Source organism: Colossoma macropomum, unplaced genomic scaffold (genome assembly GCF_904425465.1).
Source record: "Colossoma macropomum unplaced genomic scaffold, Colossoma_macropomum, whole genome shotgun sequence".
In the NCBI taxonomy this organism is placed as follows: domain Eukaryota; kingdom Metazoa; phylum Chordata; class Actinopteri; order Characiformes; family Serrasalmidae; genus Colossoma; species Colossoma macropomum.
This window is the reverse complement of record NW_023494810.1, coordinates 29,191,396-29,210,932: the sequence shown is the minus strand read 5'-3', so window position 1 is coordinate 29,210,932 and position 19,537 is coordinate 29,191,396. Positions and strand designations below refer to the sequence as shown.

The 19,537-nt window shown below is 37.5% G+C and overlaps 1 protein-coding gene across 1 annotated transcript in view; it reads right to left on the bottom strand.

The window, feature by feature from the left end:
• Window positions 1–5,571: 5,571 nt before the first annotated feature.
• The window catches only part of LOC118799904 (chemokine-like protein TAFA-1), a 294,624-nt gene continuing 280,658 nt past the window's right edge, over window positions 5,572–19,537 (bottom strand). Inside the window, exon 5 of the mRNA XM_036559998.1 lies at window positions 5,572–6,524. Within this exon, the coding sequence (XP_036415891.1) occupies window positions 6,507–6,524 (18 nt within the window). The 3' untranslated portion in view covers window positions 5,572–6,506. The remainder of the gene's footprint in view (window positions 6,525–19,537) is intronic.

Sequence of the window (19,537 nt, the reverse complement as noted above, 5' to 3'; positions counted from 1 at the left end):
AGCGTGAGCAGGTATGCATTATCATTTTCATACATTTTGACAGTCATGAGCCGGTTAGTAATTTTGCTGTGAAGTGCGAGCCGTCTGCAGTGACTTCGCTGTGAGAGGTTTTTGATGAAGAGATGGTTTACTTGTCATAAAGAATAGCATTGAAGATGTGTCAGTTCACTAGGAACAGATGTTTATACGTGCCAGATGCATTTCTAAATGGAAAACGCAAGTTGTATTGTTATTACATTGTAATAGCACACTAATTACGTTATAATAGCACATTCACTGTCTAAATAGTGTTTGCAGATTGAGTTTTCTATATATCATTCATATATTTATATGTGCACAATGGTGTTTAGCTCTTGTAACAGTTTGGTAACAGGTGATGCCAATAAAGTCACACAGCGTTATGATAAATGATGAAAACAAGCTGATTATTGTGTCACTTTTAGTTTATAATGTAATAATCTGTTATAGTAAAATTGATTACTGATTATTGATCACTGGTAAATGACAAAAACTCTAAAACTGATTATACTGTTGGATTCTTGTGGGTAATGGACAAGAGGTTTTGTGCCACTTTAAGTTGTGATCATGTGATGACAAAATATTCCATTAATCAATACTGTATTGATTACTGATTACTGGTAAGTGTTGAGAATGGATAAAATCTAGCAAAAGGCTAGCAAAATGCTAATAACATTAGCATTCTTAACTAGCTTATCTTATTTTCATTAACTCTTTGCAAAGTAATAAATCTTAAAATAGCAGTTGGCACCAACATTTCATTGTAGTTTGCATTCAGGTGCACTTACTGTGGACAAAACAGTGCTTGGTGAGTTTATCTTCACCTAGAAGAGTGAGGAATTTGCTAATTTGTTGATTTCTTACCAAAGATGGAGGAGAACACCCTGAAGTACCATTAGATCCTGTTCCAAGCTTCAGCAGAGCCTAAAAACCATGAAACTGGAAACTTCAATACTGCACTGGTGGCTGTGGAAAAAGCATAGGTCCAGTTTTTTGGTGTCATAGGTTCCAGTACTTTGTACAGTCAACATTACATAGTATAATCATTATAGAAATACTGATTGCAATGTTGGTGACTGATAAATGATAAGAATGTACACATTTCTAATTTTGTAGGCAGTTGACAAGAGTTCTCATTAAGCTTTAAGCTGTAGATAATTATTGATTTCAGATAGTAAGAATGTAAAAAACCCATTGGATAATGGACTGAATTGCTTATTAAGCTTTAAGCTGTATATCATAACACAACATCAAATCATCATGCAAAATGTTAATAACTATGTTTATTATCAATCATTCATATTGATCTTTGGTAATGGTACCCAAAAACCCTTCTATTTTAGGAGCATTGTGGGTAATAGACAAGGGTACTCATTATACCTTAAGTTATATAACATAATGTATCATAAAAACATGATTATAATGATTATTATTGTTGATTATTATTATTGATAAACAAAAAACAAATGCTTCTATGGTTTGAGTGGATAATAGACATCAATATTCACTATACTATAAGATGTATATCATAATATCATAATGAAAATACAGATTACTGCATTAATTGTCAATGTCAATTATTGTCATAGTGTTGTGATTAACAGTAAGTGTTAAACTGTATATTGCTACTGTCAGAGCAAAACCTTGTATCTCCAAAATGACAACTTTACAAGAGAAGGGAAAAACATACTTTATTTTTAATGTAAGTCAATGGAACCAGACTTTTTCCCCAAGTCATTTTAGGCCATTTATTTTGGTCCATTCATCAAAATTTACACACAATGTAAAGGGCAATAATTACTTTCAAACTATGTCAAAAACTGAAAAATGACAAAAATAGATACAAGGTTTTGTAATATCGATTACTGGCAATTTTCAAGACTACATTAAAGTCTATTTTATAGACTTATTCCAGTAGCTGGAAAGAAAGTCGCAGTGCTTCTCCGGCGTTTCTGGAGAACTCGTTTGAAGTTTCCTCAGTGTGATGGTAATGATTCAGTGGGAGGTAAATGAATTCTGTTATCAGCGCTGAAGCAGTAGTCTCTCCGAAAGTAACGGCAGCCTCCTTCACAGCACGCCGCCGCCACCATTCTTCACCTGCTATGAAAGAGGAAACGGAGGACTATTCCTCCACCAGCTAAACCAAAGCACCTCTCACAGCCTATCTTCCTGTGAAACCGGAACCAAAAGAGGACAAAATCCTCCTTTTTTCCATTGCATATTAAGCACATTCTCCCTGTTCTGTCAGTCTAAACGGCTGTGGTTTCCGTTCGGCTCGGAAGGCGCGCGGCGTCTCTGAGCTCCTCCGAATCCTATTAGATAAAAAATAAATAAGCGAAAAATAAACAACTGACAACAAAAACAACATGTGCATTTGCGTTTGCATTCCACCGTGCGCAAACAGCTGGGAGGGTGCATGCGTCTGTCAATCACGAGGCCCTCCGTGACTACACTGCCAGAAATGTTTATTGACACAAAGAGCGCTGAGTGTTTTTTCTCCCTTCTCTAATATTAAATGATTAATAAAAGTGCATTGAAGTGGGATGAGTGAATGCCGACTTGGATAACTATAACAAGAGGGGGGGGCTTTATTGGGAGAATTAGCAGGGTGTTTTTCAGCCCAGCATTATTTCTTAATTGAATACGCAGACTGAATGAGCAAGGGCGATAAAGAAAATGTTCTGTACAGGGAATCCTGTCAATTAAGGATCCACTTGTGATATCACTCTTAAGAATAAAGCCACCAGAAAGGGTTCTCTGGAGCGATGCCATAAAAGAACCACTTTTGTTTGCCTAAAGCAGTTGTTCTCAACTAGTCCTCAGGGCCAGACAGACTACATCACTGTGCTCAGACACATAAAGAAAAACGAGGTTCTTTTTTGTGAACAACTGGTCTAAAGAAACTTTCAATGGATGTCTCTTTAAACTATGGTTGTAAATAAGACTTCTTAAAAGTTTAACACACCTCCACATTCTCCTAGAACTGTTCAGCCAAGGCAAGAACCATTTAGGAACCTTTATTTTTAAGAGTGTCCGCTTATGATTGTGATAAGCCCACATACTGTACTAGTCTAGTGGACATACTGTGATTTAATACAAAACTGCAGGACTCAAAGTCTTGATAGTAGATTGTGATGGGATTGTCATGACTTCATTATGCTGTTTCACAGGTTGGCAGAATCAAACACACTACAAGAGAAGAGTCGGACGGTTGAAAGGCTGCTTGTAAAGATCATTTCAACATGATTAAAGCTTAGTAAATAGCTGAAAAAACAGATGATCAATGTATCTGTAAATACATAGGACATTGTAATGAGTCTATAATGAAAATGTTGACATATAACAAACCAGATGACCAATGTGGTCAATCCATAAATGAAATTTTGAATTTCACTTCAGTATAGGGCAATGGTCAGCAACATGCAACTCTTTTACTGGCCTGTTGTGGCTCCACAGCAGAATTAGATTTGTAGGTAAAAATAAAGCTCTGCTGATCGTTCAACACAGTTTAACAATAAATGGTCTTAAACACTGGAGTTAATGTAGAACTGCTAACTCACCCTTTAACCCTGAAGACTGCCATGCAAACTGCTGGTCATCATAGAAATGTAGATGACAATCTTGGAAAGCTAGTAGCTAACTAAAAGGCAAAGAGAAAGATTTAAGAGGAACATTGATAATTTGGAGACTATTAGACTTATTTGCGTTTATAATCACTCCAGCTGGTTTCCTGATACGTTTAACCTACAATGAGAAACTGTTAAACTCTAAAAAGTCACGAAGTTGAAGTCAGTATCTCATTTGCCAGCTTCTTGTTCAAATTCTCCTGTTCTACCTTAAATGGTGCAGCAGTCACATTCTGGCACCTCAGGCTGAGATTTAGATGGAACAGGAAAATTTGAACAAGAAGCTGCAGAATGAGAACCTGATTTCAGTTTTGTAAAGATCAAATGTTGAGAGACATTTTACAAGAAACTGTTCCACTTTTGCGGAACAGTATCCTGCCAGAGATGTGGGAAAAGCGGCTATACCTGAGCTAAAGCTTAAAGCAGAGCAAAGTAAGTCTGTGTTTTCTTTCATATTATATTTTAGCCTTTACTAGCACATCAGCACATACTGAGACATATTTACAGCCAGGATTGTAAAACATTATTGCATTGAAATGGACATAAAATGTTGTTGCTCCCAAGGTGGTTTGATTTTTGTAGAGAGGACAAAATGGCTCTTTTTATCATTTGGTTCACTGACCCCTGGTATAGTGGGACATTAAAATACCCTTGTAATGCTCTAATTAAGTCTTATCTAGCTGGTAGCTGCTAATTAAAGACTTCTCATAACTACTTTATTAAGCAAAGCTGAATTAAACATTTTACAAAACTCTTTAATTGAATATTAGACATCATAATCTTTTGTGCATCATTTATCGAGACAATATAATGAAATCTAACAGGTTTTTAGAATTGAGGGTCTTTATTTAGACTTACTTGAAGTATACATATCACAAAGTCAGTGCTTAGGTGTGATTTGTGCACAAGATTATGAAATGCAAATAAATAGGCTTGGAAATGACAATTCACTCTAGTTACTGCTTAATAAAGTAGTTACTGTTACTGGCTTGATGAGACTTGATGAGAATTGCATTATAATGCCCCTCCATGTTGAAGTGTAACCAAATTTTGGACTCAAAGTAGGCCAGATGAACCATGTAATCAATTCCTAAATGAATATTGGTCCTGCAATCAGCAGAATGACCAATGTGATCAATTCTATCAATTTTTGGACCTAGAATAGGCAATATGAATTTCTATAATCCATACATAAATAATATTTTGGACCCCAAATTAGAACAACCTGACCTATTTCTTCACTCAAACCAATGAAAGATCCAGTAAAAGCATTCCTGACGACATCCCACTAGGATTCGTAAGCATGCCAGTAACACATATTAACACATTAATGGATATTGAATTATTAGATTGTAGCATTATGCAGAGGCAAATGAAGAGAAACACAACATGTAGGAAACTGTCATTGTCTTTAATTCTGATCAGATTCTGACCAGGCTGCATGTGTGTCTACCAGAGCTACTGTTATTTTGCATCTGTTCGAGACGAGCCAACAAGTTTGTCCATCGTTTCTACTTCTTTTTATACCAACTCAGTACTTTTGTAATTGACCGACACAAACTAGCAGGTCTACAACTACACCCGGAGTCAGACATGTCAGAGAATGGAGGACAGAACCAAGAACAGTGGGTGTCATTTTTCTCAGAACTGGCCCATTACAACAGCAGACGGCTGAATAACAGATGCAACCATGTGTCAAAGCAGTTACTTTCACCCAGGCAAATCTCTACGTTACATGGGATAAAACACTTTCAGGATAGATCGGATGGGCTGCTTGATTGAGTTTCATCGCAAGCAGTGACCATCCTGGAGGATGGATGTGTTCCATTGACTTGAGGGGGGCACTGTACTCCATAAGGGGGGTCCATAATCAGAGCAGTCACAGATTAGCTCCCAAACCATGTGAACATCATGTGTGAGGGCATATAAGGTCATACGTTTTTTATATGTATCATATGTATATATGTATATATATTTATATATTATGTACAGACACGTATGTACAGAGTCGCTCTTGGTACGAATAAAGCTCCAACAAAGTACATTGAGCATGCCGACAGATAAAAAGAGACCAGGCCTTAGTCGGAGAGTGCGGGACTGTTGACCTTGCCTCAAAGGGTTCCGTGTGGGAGGTGGAAGGTGGGCCGAGGGGTTAGGCTCTTTCTGAAGAGACGCTGAGTCCAAGCTAGCAAGACAGCTAACCAGTTTGTGCCGGATGCTAGCAAGTAAAAGCTAACAAGTCCAAGCCAGATGGTCGCTTCTCCTTAATGGACGCAGAAATGCCACAAAAAGTTGAGAACAAGGGACAGGCGTGAAATCTCGAATCGATTTCCACCTCATTTTCTCCTTCGCGTCACTGATCCACTATGATCCTCTCTTCAGTCATCCTCAGCTTAGCAGGATCATCCACTTTGCGTCTCCGGGGGGGGGCCGGGGGTTAGCGTCTTTCAGATATTGTTTTACACCCGCTAAGTAGGCCTGCTAAGCTGTCGCGGAGTAACTGCCTGGAGGGTGTGTGTATGTGTGTGTTGGGGGTGGGGGTGAGCAGGGACTTGGGGGGAAAGAACATGTAGTGAAATTGGTCACGGCTGTTTGAGAAGAGGAGTCACCTGCGGTCCGACTCAATCAAGCACACAGATTAGCTTGTCTTTTACCGGAAAAAGAAAGAAGAGAAAATAAAGAATAACATCCTTGGCACATCATCAGCTAAAGCTTGTTTTATGTCCTGTTACTTGGAGGACAGATATCCTCCTTCGCTTTTTTTCTGTCGCAGGTAATCCACTCAAAACCGCGCTTTGATGGGATGGTTTAGTCCGCTGTGACAGAGGAGACACTCGTGCGCAGTCTGGTGCGAGCTGTGGGTTAGGTCCGAGGATGAATCTGCAGGTTGGGGGAGAGAGAGGTAGAGGTAGAGAGAGAGAGAGAGAGGAAGACAGAGAGAGAGAGAGTTAGAGAGACTTTAACCCCCTTTATTAACACATTATTGATTAAAGATTGTACATGTTAGAGTAAAGAAGAAAGCTACATTTTATGTTAATAATAATGAGGATCTCCATAGAAAAAAAAGATTCACCAATGAAATACTATCACAACATCACTAACAGATACAACACTTTGATGAGCACATCACTTTTTCTCAAAACAGGAAATATTATGAGTATTTTGATAAAAAAAAAACCATTCAACTCTGTTGAATTTTAAATTTTAAAACATCCACCTCCTGCCCTTCAGACATCAACCTGAAGGACATCCACACTGCTAACTTTGCCTGTCCCACTAAGAAATTTGCCAAAGTACATTTAGAACTCTGAGCTTTAGAGTATTTACAGCCAAAAACAGAGTCCAGGTGAACAGAAACCCCAGCCCTCTGAGCGCTCCGTCCAGGAGCTCAAACATAGGACCCAGCCCTCTGACCGCTCTGTCCAGGAGCTCGAACAGAGGAAACAGCCCTCTGAGAGCTCTGCCCAGGAGCTGAAATAGAGGACCCAGTCTTCTGAGCACTCTGTCCAGGAGCTCAAACAGAGGACCCAGCCCTCTGAGTGCTCTGTCCAGGAGCTCAAACAGAGGAAACAGCCCTCTGAGCTCTCTGTCCAGGAGCTCAACTAAAGGACCCAGCATTCTGAGCGCTTTGCCCAGGAGCTCAAGCAGAGGACCCAGCCCTCTGAGCGCTCCATCCAGGAGCTCGAACAGTGGACCCAGCCCCTTGAGCGCTCCATCCAGGAGCTGAAATAGAGGATCCAGCTCTCTGAGTGCTCTGTCCAGGAGCTGAAATAGAGGACTCTCTCTGTCTGTCTCTCATTCCTCCTCTCCTCTCTCTCTCTGCTTCCTTCCTCATCTCTTTCTTTCTCTCACCCTCTCTCCCTCCCCGCCTTCTGTCTCCCTCTTGTCTTTCTCTAGCTCCATTTCTTGTTTAAATACTCTCTCTCTCTCACTCTCTGGCTCACTCATGCCGCCCTTCCTATCTGCCTCTCTCCTCCTCTATCTCTATTCTCTGTCTCTCGGTTCAGGGACCTCTATTTGGCGACTGTGTTTGGTTTCAGAGATTCACTGTGTCTCTCTCAGGCCTCTATTAGCGGCTGCTGCTCTTCACAGTGCAGTGTGACAGTAGTCGTGTTGTGAGCTCTGATTATCAGCTCGAGTCTGTGAAAATCCTCTTTTGATGCGTTTGCTGTGACAGTCGTGTCACTTCGCTACACATGTCCAGCTCCATATGTAAATGTTTGATATCAATATGCTTCATATCATTATTATTCTGCTGCTCAGCCATCATGTCGAGTAACGTCCTCTCACTTATGCATAAGCTCATACACACACACACACACACACACACACACACACGCACACACACACACACTACCATTCAAAGGTTAGAATCACTAGTCATTTTAATCATTTTTTTTATTTTGAAACAAAACCTCGTATCTCCATTTTTTTTTTTTTACATTTTTCAGTTTTTGGCATAATCTGAAAATGCCTGTTGTCCTTTACATTATGGGTGAGGTTGATGATGAATGGACCAAAAGAAATGACCCAGAATTACTCAGAAATAACTCTGGTTCCATTGACTTACATTAAAAGTAAAGTAGGTTTTTCCCTTCTCCTGTAAAGTTCTCATTTTGAAAATACGAGGTTTTGTTCCGACAGCAGCAAAATGTAACAGCTGCATTTAAACATTAAAGATTTGACATGTAAGGTGTTTTTAGATGCTTTATTTAAAGTATATGGGGAAAAAAGAAATGATTAAATAATACTTTTGTAAACTATTCATCGTTATACGTATTTGTGAACTCCTCTGCTTCAACATATGATCGTCACTTTTCATATATGAGGCATTTTGGACAAATTTATTTGAACTTGATTTTGAATATTAGCATATTAGAACTTTCGGTAACACTTTCTATGAATGTCACCTTTGTAAGCATCTATAAACACATTTATAACATGTTATAATGTATTCATAAGGCATTATAAACATGATTATAAACATTTATAAAAATGAATTACACTGAATTACACTTTATAGCCATGTTTATTATATATTATGAATTGTTAATATAATGCATTATAAATAGTGTTAATAACATGTTATAATGTCAGTGCCAAAGAAGTCAGTTCCAGCTTGGAGAGTGTAAAGTAAAGACAAATATCAAGCTAACGGTGGTGTACATTACCTTTCCCACATTGGGTAAAACATTGATGGCAGCACAAGTTTAAACTCTTTAGTTTAAACATTTGAAGCCTGTAATGTGCTTTATTATGTATGTTTTACTGTTTCAGTAAATCCTTCAGTAAATACTTCAAATTGAAGCCTCACTCTTAACACTGGAGGAGGCTTTAGTACAGTACGCTTCACTTTACTTAGAGTGGACAAATACCACTTATGAGCTCTTATAATTTGTTATGATCAGTACTTATAATGTATTATGTTTACAATTCATAATGCATAATAAACATGGCTATAATGTATAATGCATTTTTATAAATATTTATAGCTATGTTTATAATGTCTTATGCATGCATTATAACATGTTATGAAAGTGTTTATAGATGCTTACAAAGGTGACATTCATAGAAAGTGTTACCGAACTTTCTTCCAGAGGTTCTCTTTTTGGGATCATTTTGGGGTCTAAAATAAAATCTCAAAAGCTGTAACCAATCACAAAGCAATACAGATTCTGTCACTAACAGAGCAAATAAATGAGCCCATAAAGTTGTTAGGTACTATAAATGAATGACTAAAATGTAACTGAGTAATACTTTTCATGCAAAAGTACATAAATAGAAGTATTATCATTAGAAAGTACTCAGCATACATCCGTCAATAATCTACTTCAGTACAACTGAGTGAATGGAACGACACTATCCACCTGATTATCAGTATTAATTTGACTATATTTTGGGATGTAAAGCACTTTATGGACCATACTTGTAACTACAAAACAAACTGACTAACTAAATAGGTCACTATCTCACTCATTCACTCACGGCAGGCTGAAAATACTACAGTACAGTATACTGTGCAAAAGTCAGAGCCCAACCTTCATTTCTTTTATGTCAAGTCGAAACAGCCATTAAGCACAAGCTATTCATTTTTCAGCATCAGCAGCTAAATATAATATCAGATGTATCAGTGTTTAGTGTATCCACTCAGCCTTTATTACAGCTTCCATTCTTTTTAGGAGACTCACATTACAAGTTCAGTCTTAGAAGTTGGTTTAGCAATGTCTGCGTCTCACCATCTCACCAAGTAATCCAAACACATTCAGTGATGTTGAGGGCCAGACTCTGGCACAGTCAGGCCATTGTTCAGAGAAGTTTCTTTGTTTGATTTGCAAAATGTCCTTTTCTCAGTAAGATCTTCTTGACAGCTACACATCCTTTCAGACCCATAGCACTGAGTCGTCCTCTCATAGTGGAAGGATGGACAGGAACACCCGTGGATGTTTTCAGATCTGAAGCAGCTTGATTTTCTCCTCTCTCTCAAAGATGAAAGCTTTAAATGTTGTTTATCTGATGTCTGCGCACTTATTTTCCTTCCTTAATGGATTATTTTATATCTTGTCTCCTCAGAAATATCTCCTGTAAAATTAATAGCTTGTGCTTTATGTTTTGACTGGAAATTAAGTAAATAAAGGCTGGTCTAGTACTGTATGTGGAAACTTTATAAATGTTGCATTAGAAACTACATCAGTACTTTCAGAGTTATCAATGTGCCAACAACAATTCTCCCTGCTGGGTTTTGTGTATGTGTGTGTGTGTGTGTGTGTGTGTGTGTGTGTGTGTGTGTGTGTGTGTGTGTGTGTGTAAGACTCAGGGTTTTGGGAGCCCAGAGCGGAGTGAAGCTAATTAAAGGCTGCGGCCTGTGGCTTAGCCCTGAGCGCATCCAGCATACGCTGACACTTCCTCTGCTAGGTGTGTAGAGACACACAGGCAGGTGAGAAACAGAGTTTTAAACAGAGAGTGAGTGGAAGAGAGAGTGAAGGAATGAAGAAATGAAGAGATTTTAAAATGTTAAAGTGATAGTTTACCAAAAAACTGAACCTTCTTCCTTTCCACCACAAATGTAGTCCATCAACCAACAGTAAATGTTACGTGTCTGAAGTTTGCTTTTATACTTTTGCTGTGGAGCTATGAGGCTAATGTAGCTAATAACTACTTACATAACTACTCGATGAGGTACGAGTTAAGTGTGATGATTATTCTTGCAGTTTGCGCAGCACTAACTGGTGGCTGTTGTTAACTACATTAGTCTTGCAGCTCTAGTGTAAAATATCACTTGCAAAATTAGTGCAAAATATCAGACACCAAATTAATTAGGGATGCTGTTTCGTACTAATTTTGCACTAGAGCTACAGGACTAAGAGAGAAAGCAGATAGAAAAGAAAAAGAGGGAGAGAGAGTGAGAGAGAAGAAAGAGAAAGGAGAGAAAGAGAAAATGGGACAGAGAAAAAAGAAAGAAAAAAAAAGAAAGAGGGAATGAGAGACAGTGAAAAGAAAAAAAGAAGAAAATAAGAGAAAAAAGAGAAAACCAAAGAAAGGATAGAGAAAGGGAGAGAAGTGAGAAAGACAAAGTAAGAGAGAGAGAGAGAGAAAGAGAAAGTGAGAGACAATAGAAAAAACAGAAGAGTGAGAGAGTGAGAAGGAGAGTGAGAGAGAGAGAAAAAGAAAGTGAAAGAAAGAAAAAGTAGGAGAGAGTGAGAAAGGGTGAGAGAGTAAAAGAATGTGAGAGAGGGAAAGAGAAGGTGAGAGAGAGAGTAAGAAAGTGAGTGAGAGAGAAAAAGAAAGTGAGAGAGTGAGAAAGAGAGAGACAAAAAATGAGAGAGGGAAAAAGAAAGTATAAGAGTAAGAGAGAAGCAGAATGTGAGAGAGCGAAAGAAAGAGAAAGAGAAAGAAAGTGAGAGAGGGAGATAGAAAGTTTGAAAGAGAAAGAAAGAAAGAGAAAGTAAGAGAGAGAGACAGAGAAAGAGAACGGGAGAGAGAGACAGAGAAAGAAAGAAAAAGTGAGAGAGAGTGAGTGAGATAGAAAGAGAAAAAGAGAAAGTGAGCAAGAGAGAGAGAAAGGAAAAGTGGGAGGGAGAGAGAGAGAGAGAGAAATGAGCGAGATAGAGAGAGAGAAAGAGTAAGGGAGAGAGAGAAAGAAAGAAAAAGTGAGAGAGAGTGAGTGAGATACGGACAGAGAAAGAGAAAGTGAGCAAGAGAGAAAGGAAAAGTGAGAGAGAGAGAGAGAGAGAGAGAGAGAGAGAGAGAGAGAGAGAGAGAGAGAAGCAGTTCACTATGGCTTCCCGCACCAGCTCAGCAGACTGACAGCTGTTGGGTAAAAGTTTCACCCGATCTGCACTCATCTCATCCAGGCGGGACGAGGTGGCCCTGTCCATCATCCCTCGCTCCTCCTGTCTGTCATACACACTGATGACTTCCATATGAGCTTCACTCATCACTCACAGAGCCAGTGAGCCTCCACTGCACCTAATTTAGCCTCCCCAGCCTGCATGAGCTACTGCAGCATCTCATACCTACACAAACGCACACCCACATACACACTTACCCAGCTATTACACTTCCACTGTTCTAATGGATTTATCCCCTATAGCTCTGCATGGCCCACACACTCCAAAACACTGCCTCTCACATTTAATATCATCCATGTCTCACATGTAGCTAATTGAAAGATTCTACACTTTTGTAGGACAACCATTCTTAACATTTTTGACATACATTTGACATTGAAAACAACAACTGCAGTCTTTAATCTGTCAATACAAACTGTAAATGCAATTCATTACACAACTAAACATGTAATATTTAATGACTCACACATATTTTATTAGTAGGTAAATTAAGTACATCAAAAAAAAAAGTCTGTTTTGTTCAGGTCCGATTTTCAGGTTAAACTAACTTTAAATAATAAGTGTAAAGGTTAAACTTGCCCCAGATTAAAAGTAGTTTAATGAATAAATCTAAAGCTGACCCAGGTTAAAACAACTCTAATAATAACTCTAACACTGACCCAGGTTAAAACAACTCTGAATAATAACTATAAAACTGAACAAGGTTAAAATAACTCTAAATAATAACTCTAAAATTGACTAAAGTTACAATATCCCCAAAAATAAGTCTAATAGATTAAAGTTGACCCAAGTTAAATTATGCTAAACAATAACTCTAAAGTTTAAAGTTGACCCAGGTCAAAACAACTGTAAATAATACTTATAAGGGTTCAAGTTGAAACAGGTTAAAATCACTCTAAATAAAAACTCTAAGGGTTAAAGTTAAACCAGGTTAAATAGCTCTAAGGGTCAAAACTGACCAGGCTAAAACAACTCAAAATAATGACTGTAAAGGTTTAGAGTTGACCCAGGACAAAATAACTAAATAATTAACTCAAATATTAAAGTTAAAACATGTTAAAAAAAAACTCTAAATAATAACCCTGAAGTTGACCTAGGTTAAAACGGTTCTAGATGATAACTCTAAAGCTGATCTAGGTTGAAACAACTTGCAGTAATAACTCTAAAATTGTAACTCTAAAGATGACTGAAGTTACAATAACTCTAAATTATAACTCTAAAGGGTTAAAGTTGAAAGAGGTTAAAATTGTTCTAAATAGTAACTGGTTTAACGTTAAACCAGGTTTAATAACTCTAAGGGTCAAAACTGACCTGGTTAAAACAAGCCTACATAATGACTCTAAGGCTTAAAGTTGACCCAGGTTGAAATAACTCTAATAATAACTCTAAAGTTGACCCAGATTAAAAGGACTAAATAATAACTAAATAAAATAAAAAAAGTAAAAAATTAATAATAACAAAAAATAATAATAATAAAAGAACTAAATAATAAAGTTAAAATGATATAAAAGGATCTAAACAACAACTCTAAGGGTTAAAGTTGACCCAGGTCAAAACCATTCTAAATAATAATTACAAGGGTTAAAGCTGAAACAGGTTAATATAACTCTAATAATAACCGTAAAAGGTTAAAGTTGACCCAGGTTGGAATAAATGAAAAAATCACTGTTCCAGTTACAGTTTCTGCTGATACACTTTGCAGCATTGGATGTAAAAGTATTACTATCATTATTATCATGTACCATTATCAGTTTCCATTACAGTACAGTGAAGCGAGGAATTTAAAATGAAGATTTCTCCGACAGCTGCGTGACTTCATTTCCAAGGAAAAAGTCTTAAACGGCTGTCGGATGTGTCAGAAACGCTCTTTGTGGAAAACTCTTAGGGACGGCTGAATGCCAGCCTGTCTGCTTTCTGCTGCCTGCCCGTGTTAAAGGGCACTTCCACTGAAAAAGCCTTCTCTTTTTCCTTCACATTTTCCTCAAGTGGTTGCCATCGATATGGCAGATTCTCGCTTCCTTGGTTTGAGATGAAACAACCAATAGGATCTTTTTCCTGGCTTGCTGGATGATGCGTTTTGACAAAGTCTTGCTAGTCAGAAGCAGGAAGGTAAGCGCTCTCTGTCTCTGGCACTTCAAAATGCTTTTTTCGCTTTTATCACTTCAGTGACAGACAAATGAGGCAAGTATTTTACAAACATGTTTACTGGCAGAGATTCTGATTTACGTCTTTAGTTTGTCCTACGCTGCCTCAACCACAAACTCCATGTCCTTGAATTTAAGGGATAAAGTCTCATGAGCTGTGTGAGTAACTGAGGGGGTCTGATGTCTAGCATACAGCGAGTTTACAGGCAGAGGGTCTCTAATGTGTTTGTTAAAACTGTAACATCTGTCCATTATTTCTCCTATACTCTACATACCCAGTTTGTAATATTTATTTAAATGATATCATCAACATCAGCCACCTATAAACCTACTTCGATAGGTTTACTCAAAATCGCTTTTCTTGAGTTGTGTTTTGAATGTCATTTCACTTAACCGCTTACAATCCCAGGCTTATTACATGCTAAGGCTTATTATACAGTAACTACAGGGACAAAAATGCAAACTGGCTGAGCTATTCTTAGGTTATAAGTGTGTAATAATTCTTTGGGTCCACTGGTGAGCCCTGGCCATTTAAGGAGTCAACTCAAATATAATTGAACACAAATGTCATGTAAGTTAATAAATGTCATTGAAATTAAGTCAAATATCAATTATCAAATCTCACTGAAGGCAAATGCCATTTCAGTTAACATAAATGCCATATAAAACAACTCAAATTTCATTTATAACAACACAAATGTCATTTCAAGTGAACTCAAATGTCATTCCAGTTAACACAAATGGGATTTAAATTAAAAGTCATTTAAGCTTGCACAAATGTTAATGAATATAATGGATTCAATTAAGCTTACCTCAAATTACTTTAAAGTTAACACAAATATAATTTGCATTAACTCAAATGCCTGATGTCGTTTAACATAAATGTCTTTTACATTAACTCAAATTTCTTTTATGTTAACACAAATGGCGTATTTGTTCACTGAAATGCCTTTTAAGTAAAAAAAAGGAAATTTTGATAAACTCGATTTAACACAAATGTGATCAATCATAGATCAAATGTATTTGAAGCTAAAACAAACATAATTTCACTTTGTCTTCGAACACAAATTTCATTTTAGTTAAGTTAAATGTGTTTTAAGTTATTAAACCATTCATTTTGCAGAACTCAGATCTCATCCAACTTAAGTTTAATTTACCTTAACTTGAATGTCTTTAAAGTTAATACCTTTTCCGTTAATTCAAGTTTCTTTTAAGCTAACACAAGTGTAATTTACATTAACTCAGATGCCTTAGAAGTTTGCACAAATGTTGTTTATATCATTATAGGACCAGAAATTTAATTTTTAAGTTTACTGAAATTTATGTGAACACACTTTAAGTTACTTTTACGCAAATACAATTTCAGTTAAGTTACATGCCTGTTTAGCTAATGCAAATGCAATTGATGTTAACTCAAATGTCTTTGAAGCAATGCAAATATCATTTAACTCAAATTTGTTTTGATGCAAATGTCATTTAAGTTAAAGCAAATGTAATTTGTTACCTCAGATGTCATTTAAATGAACTCAAAGGCCTTTCATCACAAGTTCAATTAAAGTTAACTCAAATGCCATTCAAGTTAACACAGAAGCCATTGGAACTTAATTTAAATGCCATTAAAGTTCATTCAAATGTCACCATTCATTTTCCCTGAACTGTGAGTGGAGTCATTGAACTGGGTTAAACAGTCTTCTACAGCGTATCTGTTCGGATGTCCTCTAGCGTTTCTGTTCTCTACTGTGAGCTGTCCAGCTGCGACGACGGCCGCTTTAGAGCTCATCCTAAAGACGATGGTTCCATATGTGCCTCTTGCATACTAATTCAGCGATCACATTAAAACGCAATCCCCCACGCCCTGTTTCAGGCTGAAAGAAATGACACAAGGACGGACTGCCAAGCGCCAGTGGCGGCAATAATTCACCCAGATTGCAGAATCACTTTCTCATCTGCGATGCAGCGTTAGAGTTTGACCCTTAAACATGAAGAAATGTACAGAGAGACTAAAGAAAGTGTGGAAGTGCCAGGTAGGATTTAATGTGACATTGACTGGTGACAAAAAAGACGAGACAAACACAAGCAGAGAGGAAACAGATCTTCTCTGGAGAATGAAATATCAGTTCTTGAGGGTTTGTCTACAGTATAATGTGCTAAAGTCAGAGATGATCCTTCATCTATGTAATTTCCAGTCAAAATAGGTACGTTACTCATTTTTCAGATGTTTCCAAAGAGATTGTGTACAACTAATCATAAACAAAAGAGGCATTACAGTTATTTTTTATGAAAAGATATACTGTGGCAGTTGCCACAGTTCTGAGAAATGGGCTTAAAGGGCACAGTAGGCAAATTACACCATGAGCTGTGAGCTCTGCCCAAATCTCCCCAGTGAAAGGGAAATTTACTGTTATTGTTTGTTGTTGTACCATGGCTAGAGGATACCTTTCCCACCCTTCTGCTGTTTTTCATGTGACCTTTCCTGTTGGTGTAAATAAAGCGCACTTCCTGTAATGACCTCTCTCGCATCTTGTTCTGGTGCCACACTGGTGTCAGAAGTGGGATAGTGCTGCCACGTGGCAAGAAGTGGAGCGGCACTTCAACAAACTTGCAGTCGGATGGCGAAGAAGATGCCACAATATTGTGACAAAAACAGACTTTTTTTGAACAATTGGAAAACTCAAGCTACCTTTTGTACCATGTTAAAAGTTTCAGAATGAATGGACCAATAGAAATGGGCCAAAATTACTTCACATCTTTAACTTCCATTAAAAGTTAAGATACTTTTCGCCTTTTCCTGTAAAGTTACCATTTTGGAGATACAAGATTTTGTTCTGACAAGGATGGTTCACATTAGTTTAAATAAAAGACATATAAGCTATCACTTCACAATGAAACAATAAGCTTCTACGTCAAAATGATCAAATCATGTTCTAACCAGCGATTTTATCATAATAAGTCTACAGCCTACATCTGCTATTATATGGCTGCTTTTTAATTATTTTAAAGTCAATTAATTTTTATAGTTAATAAGTGATGAGCAAATCAGGAGTATTCACAAAATACATCCAAACAATGACAAAAACCTGATTTGCTGAATATTACCAAACATTGATTTTCTTGCCTATCATTTACAAATGATGTGTAAGTTACACTGATCAGGCATAACATTATGAGTGGATCAGACACAGCAGTGCTGCTGGAGTTTTTAAACACTGTGTCCACTCACTGTCCACTCTATTAGACGCACCTGTGTTGTTGGTCCACCCTGTAGATGTAAAGCCAGAGATGATAGCTCATCGCTTGCTGCACAGTGTAAACTAATTATCCTCTAGTCTTTCATTGTTGGTCACAGGATGCTGCCCACAGGACGCTGTTGGCTGGATATTTTTGGTCGGTGGACTATTCTCAGCACTGCTGGGTCTGATCCACTCGCACTAGCACAACACACACTAACACACCACCACCATGTCAGTGTTACTGCAGTGCTGAGAATGATCCACCACCCAAATAGTACCTGCCCACTGACCACTGAAGGGTCCTGACCACTGAAGAACAGGGTAAAAGGGGGCTAACAAAGTATGCAGAGAAACAGATGGACTACAGTCGGTAATTGTAGAACTACAAAGTGCACCTATATAGTAAGTGGAGCCGATAAAATGGACAGTGAGCATAGAAACAAGGAGGTGGCCATAATGTTATGCCTGATCGGTGTATATGAAAACTATATGCAACATTTTTGCAGCCTGTAATTTAAAGCGAAAGCAATTGGTTATATAAATTTCTATAATTGCATGTTATTTACAAACTTCTTTACACTAGAATAGGAGATATTACTCCATTAATAACCTTAATAAACACTCGTATCCATCCTGCCATCACACCTCTATTAAGAATATTGGTATGAGTTGATCAATTTTATTCAACTCAAAAACAAACAGTGCAAAAAAATAAAAAAAAACAACCAAACAAATAACACGAAGCAAGTTGAACTGAACCAAGAGCTTTGTTACAAGCTACTTGTAGCAAAGACAAAAAGACAACAATAGCAACCACCTGTGAAAGGACTAACTAAGTACTAACTAAGGACACTAAGAAAGGGCTAACAAACTAACAAAAGGCTAACACTAGTGATTAGCGGGCCTACAAGGGAGGAGACAGGAAAGGATGAAGCCAGGACCAGGACACTTTGACATCACTTTATATTACAGGCTGCAAAACTAAGTCATTTGTAAACCACAATAACATAGTTATAGTTTATATGTATCTTACAAAGTAATGTTAATGTATTGATCCATGCTGAATTACTCTAAATACCGTATTAATTCATAATTAGTCAATCATGAAGTAACAACTAATAGATGTCTTACACTCTTATAAAGGATGGTTCTTCAGGGGTTCTTTAGTAAAGGGAATGCTCTATTTACAACTATGAGTTCTATATAGAACCATTTCATGCTTAACTGGTTCTTTGCATAGTTCTTTTGTGCTATATAGAACCATATACAACACATTCTCCATTAAAATGAAGAACCATGCAACAAACAATTTCATGCATGCAAATGTTCATGGATCTAAATAGAAACATCTCATTTATTAAGAACCCTTGAAGACTCATCTTTTTCAAGAGTGTTGAAACTCTCATTATTATAAAGTGTTACTGATAAACAGTAAAGCTTTCAATCGTTGATTTTTCAGAAAATCAAACTGCATTCTTGCTTCAGATCTGAGAAACATCCGTCTACTGTGAGAAATGTGAGCGTGAAAGGATTTGCCAGTTTGAACATTTGCTAATGAAGCAAAGAAGCTGCTGGTGTTCTCAGGACACTGGACTGACTACCTTAGTCCAGATCTCAACATCACTGAAAGAGTTTGGCATTACTTTGATTGTGAGAAGTAGAAAAAGAAACCAATTTCTAAGACTGAACTTCTGAAGTGTGAAAAAATGAAGGAAAGTCTTCTGAAAAACTAATGGAAGTAATAATAAATAATAAAGTGGATACATTAAATATTGGAATTTTCTGTTATGTTTTCTGCTTATGTTTTTTTCCAGAAAACTGAAAATAAAACCTTTGACTGTTCTGACTGGAAAGTAAATAAATGAAGGGTGGTCTCTGATTGGCACCGTACTGTATTTTGATTGTGAAGCAGCTTCATGGTAGCTTCATCAACTTGCAGGTCACTTTTGCTCTGAAAAGACTTTCTTGGAAAAGGAAAGCTGGGATGCTTTGAGACATTTGACGTGGTTGAGACTGGATTGCAGATTCCGCATCTGGGCCTGTGTAGATATCTGATCATTGATCAGTCCGTTGCCATGTGAACAGTGCGGTTTTTCAACATCCTTGGAGAGCAGGACGTCCATTCTGGTTGTGACTGAAGATTACCGATGTACGCCACAAACCGCATCTGG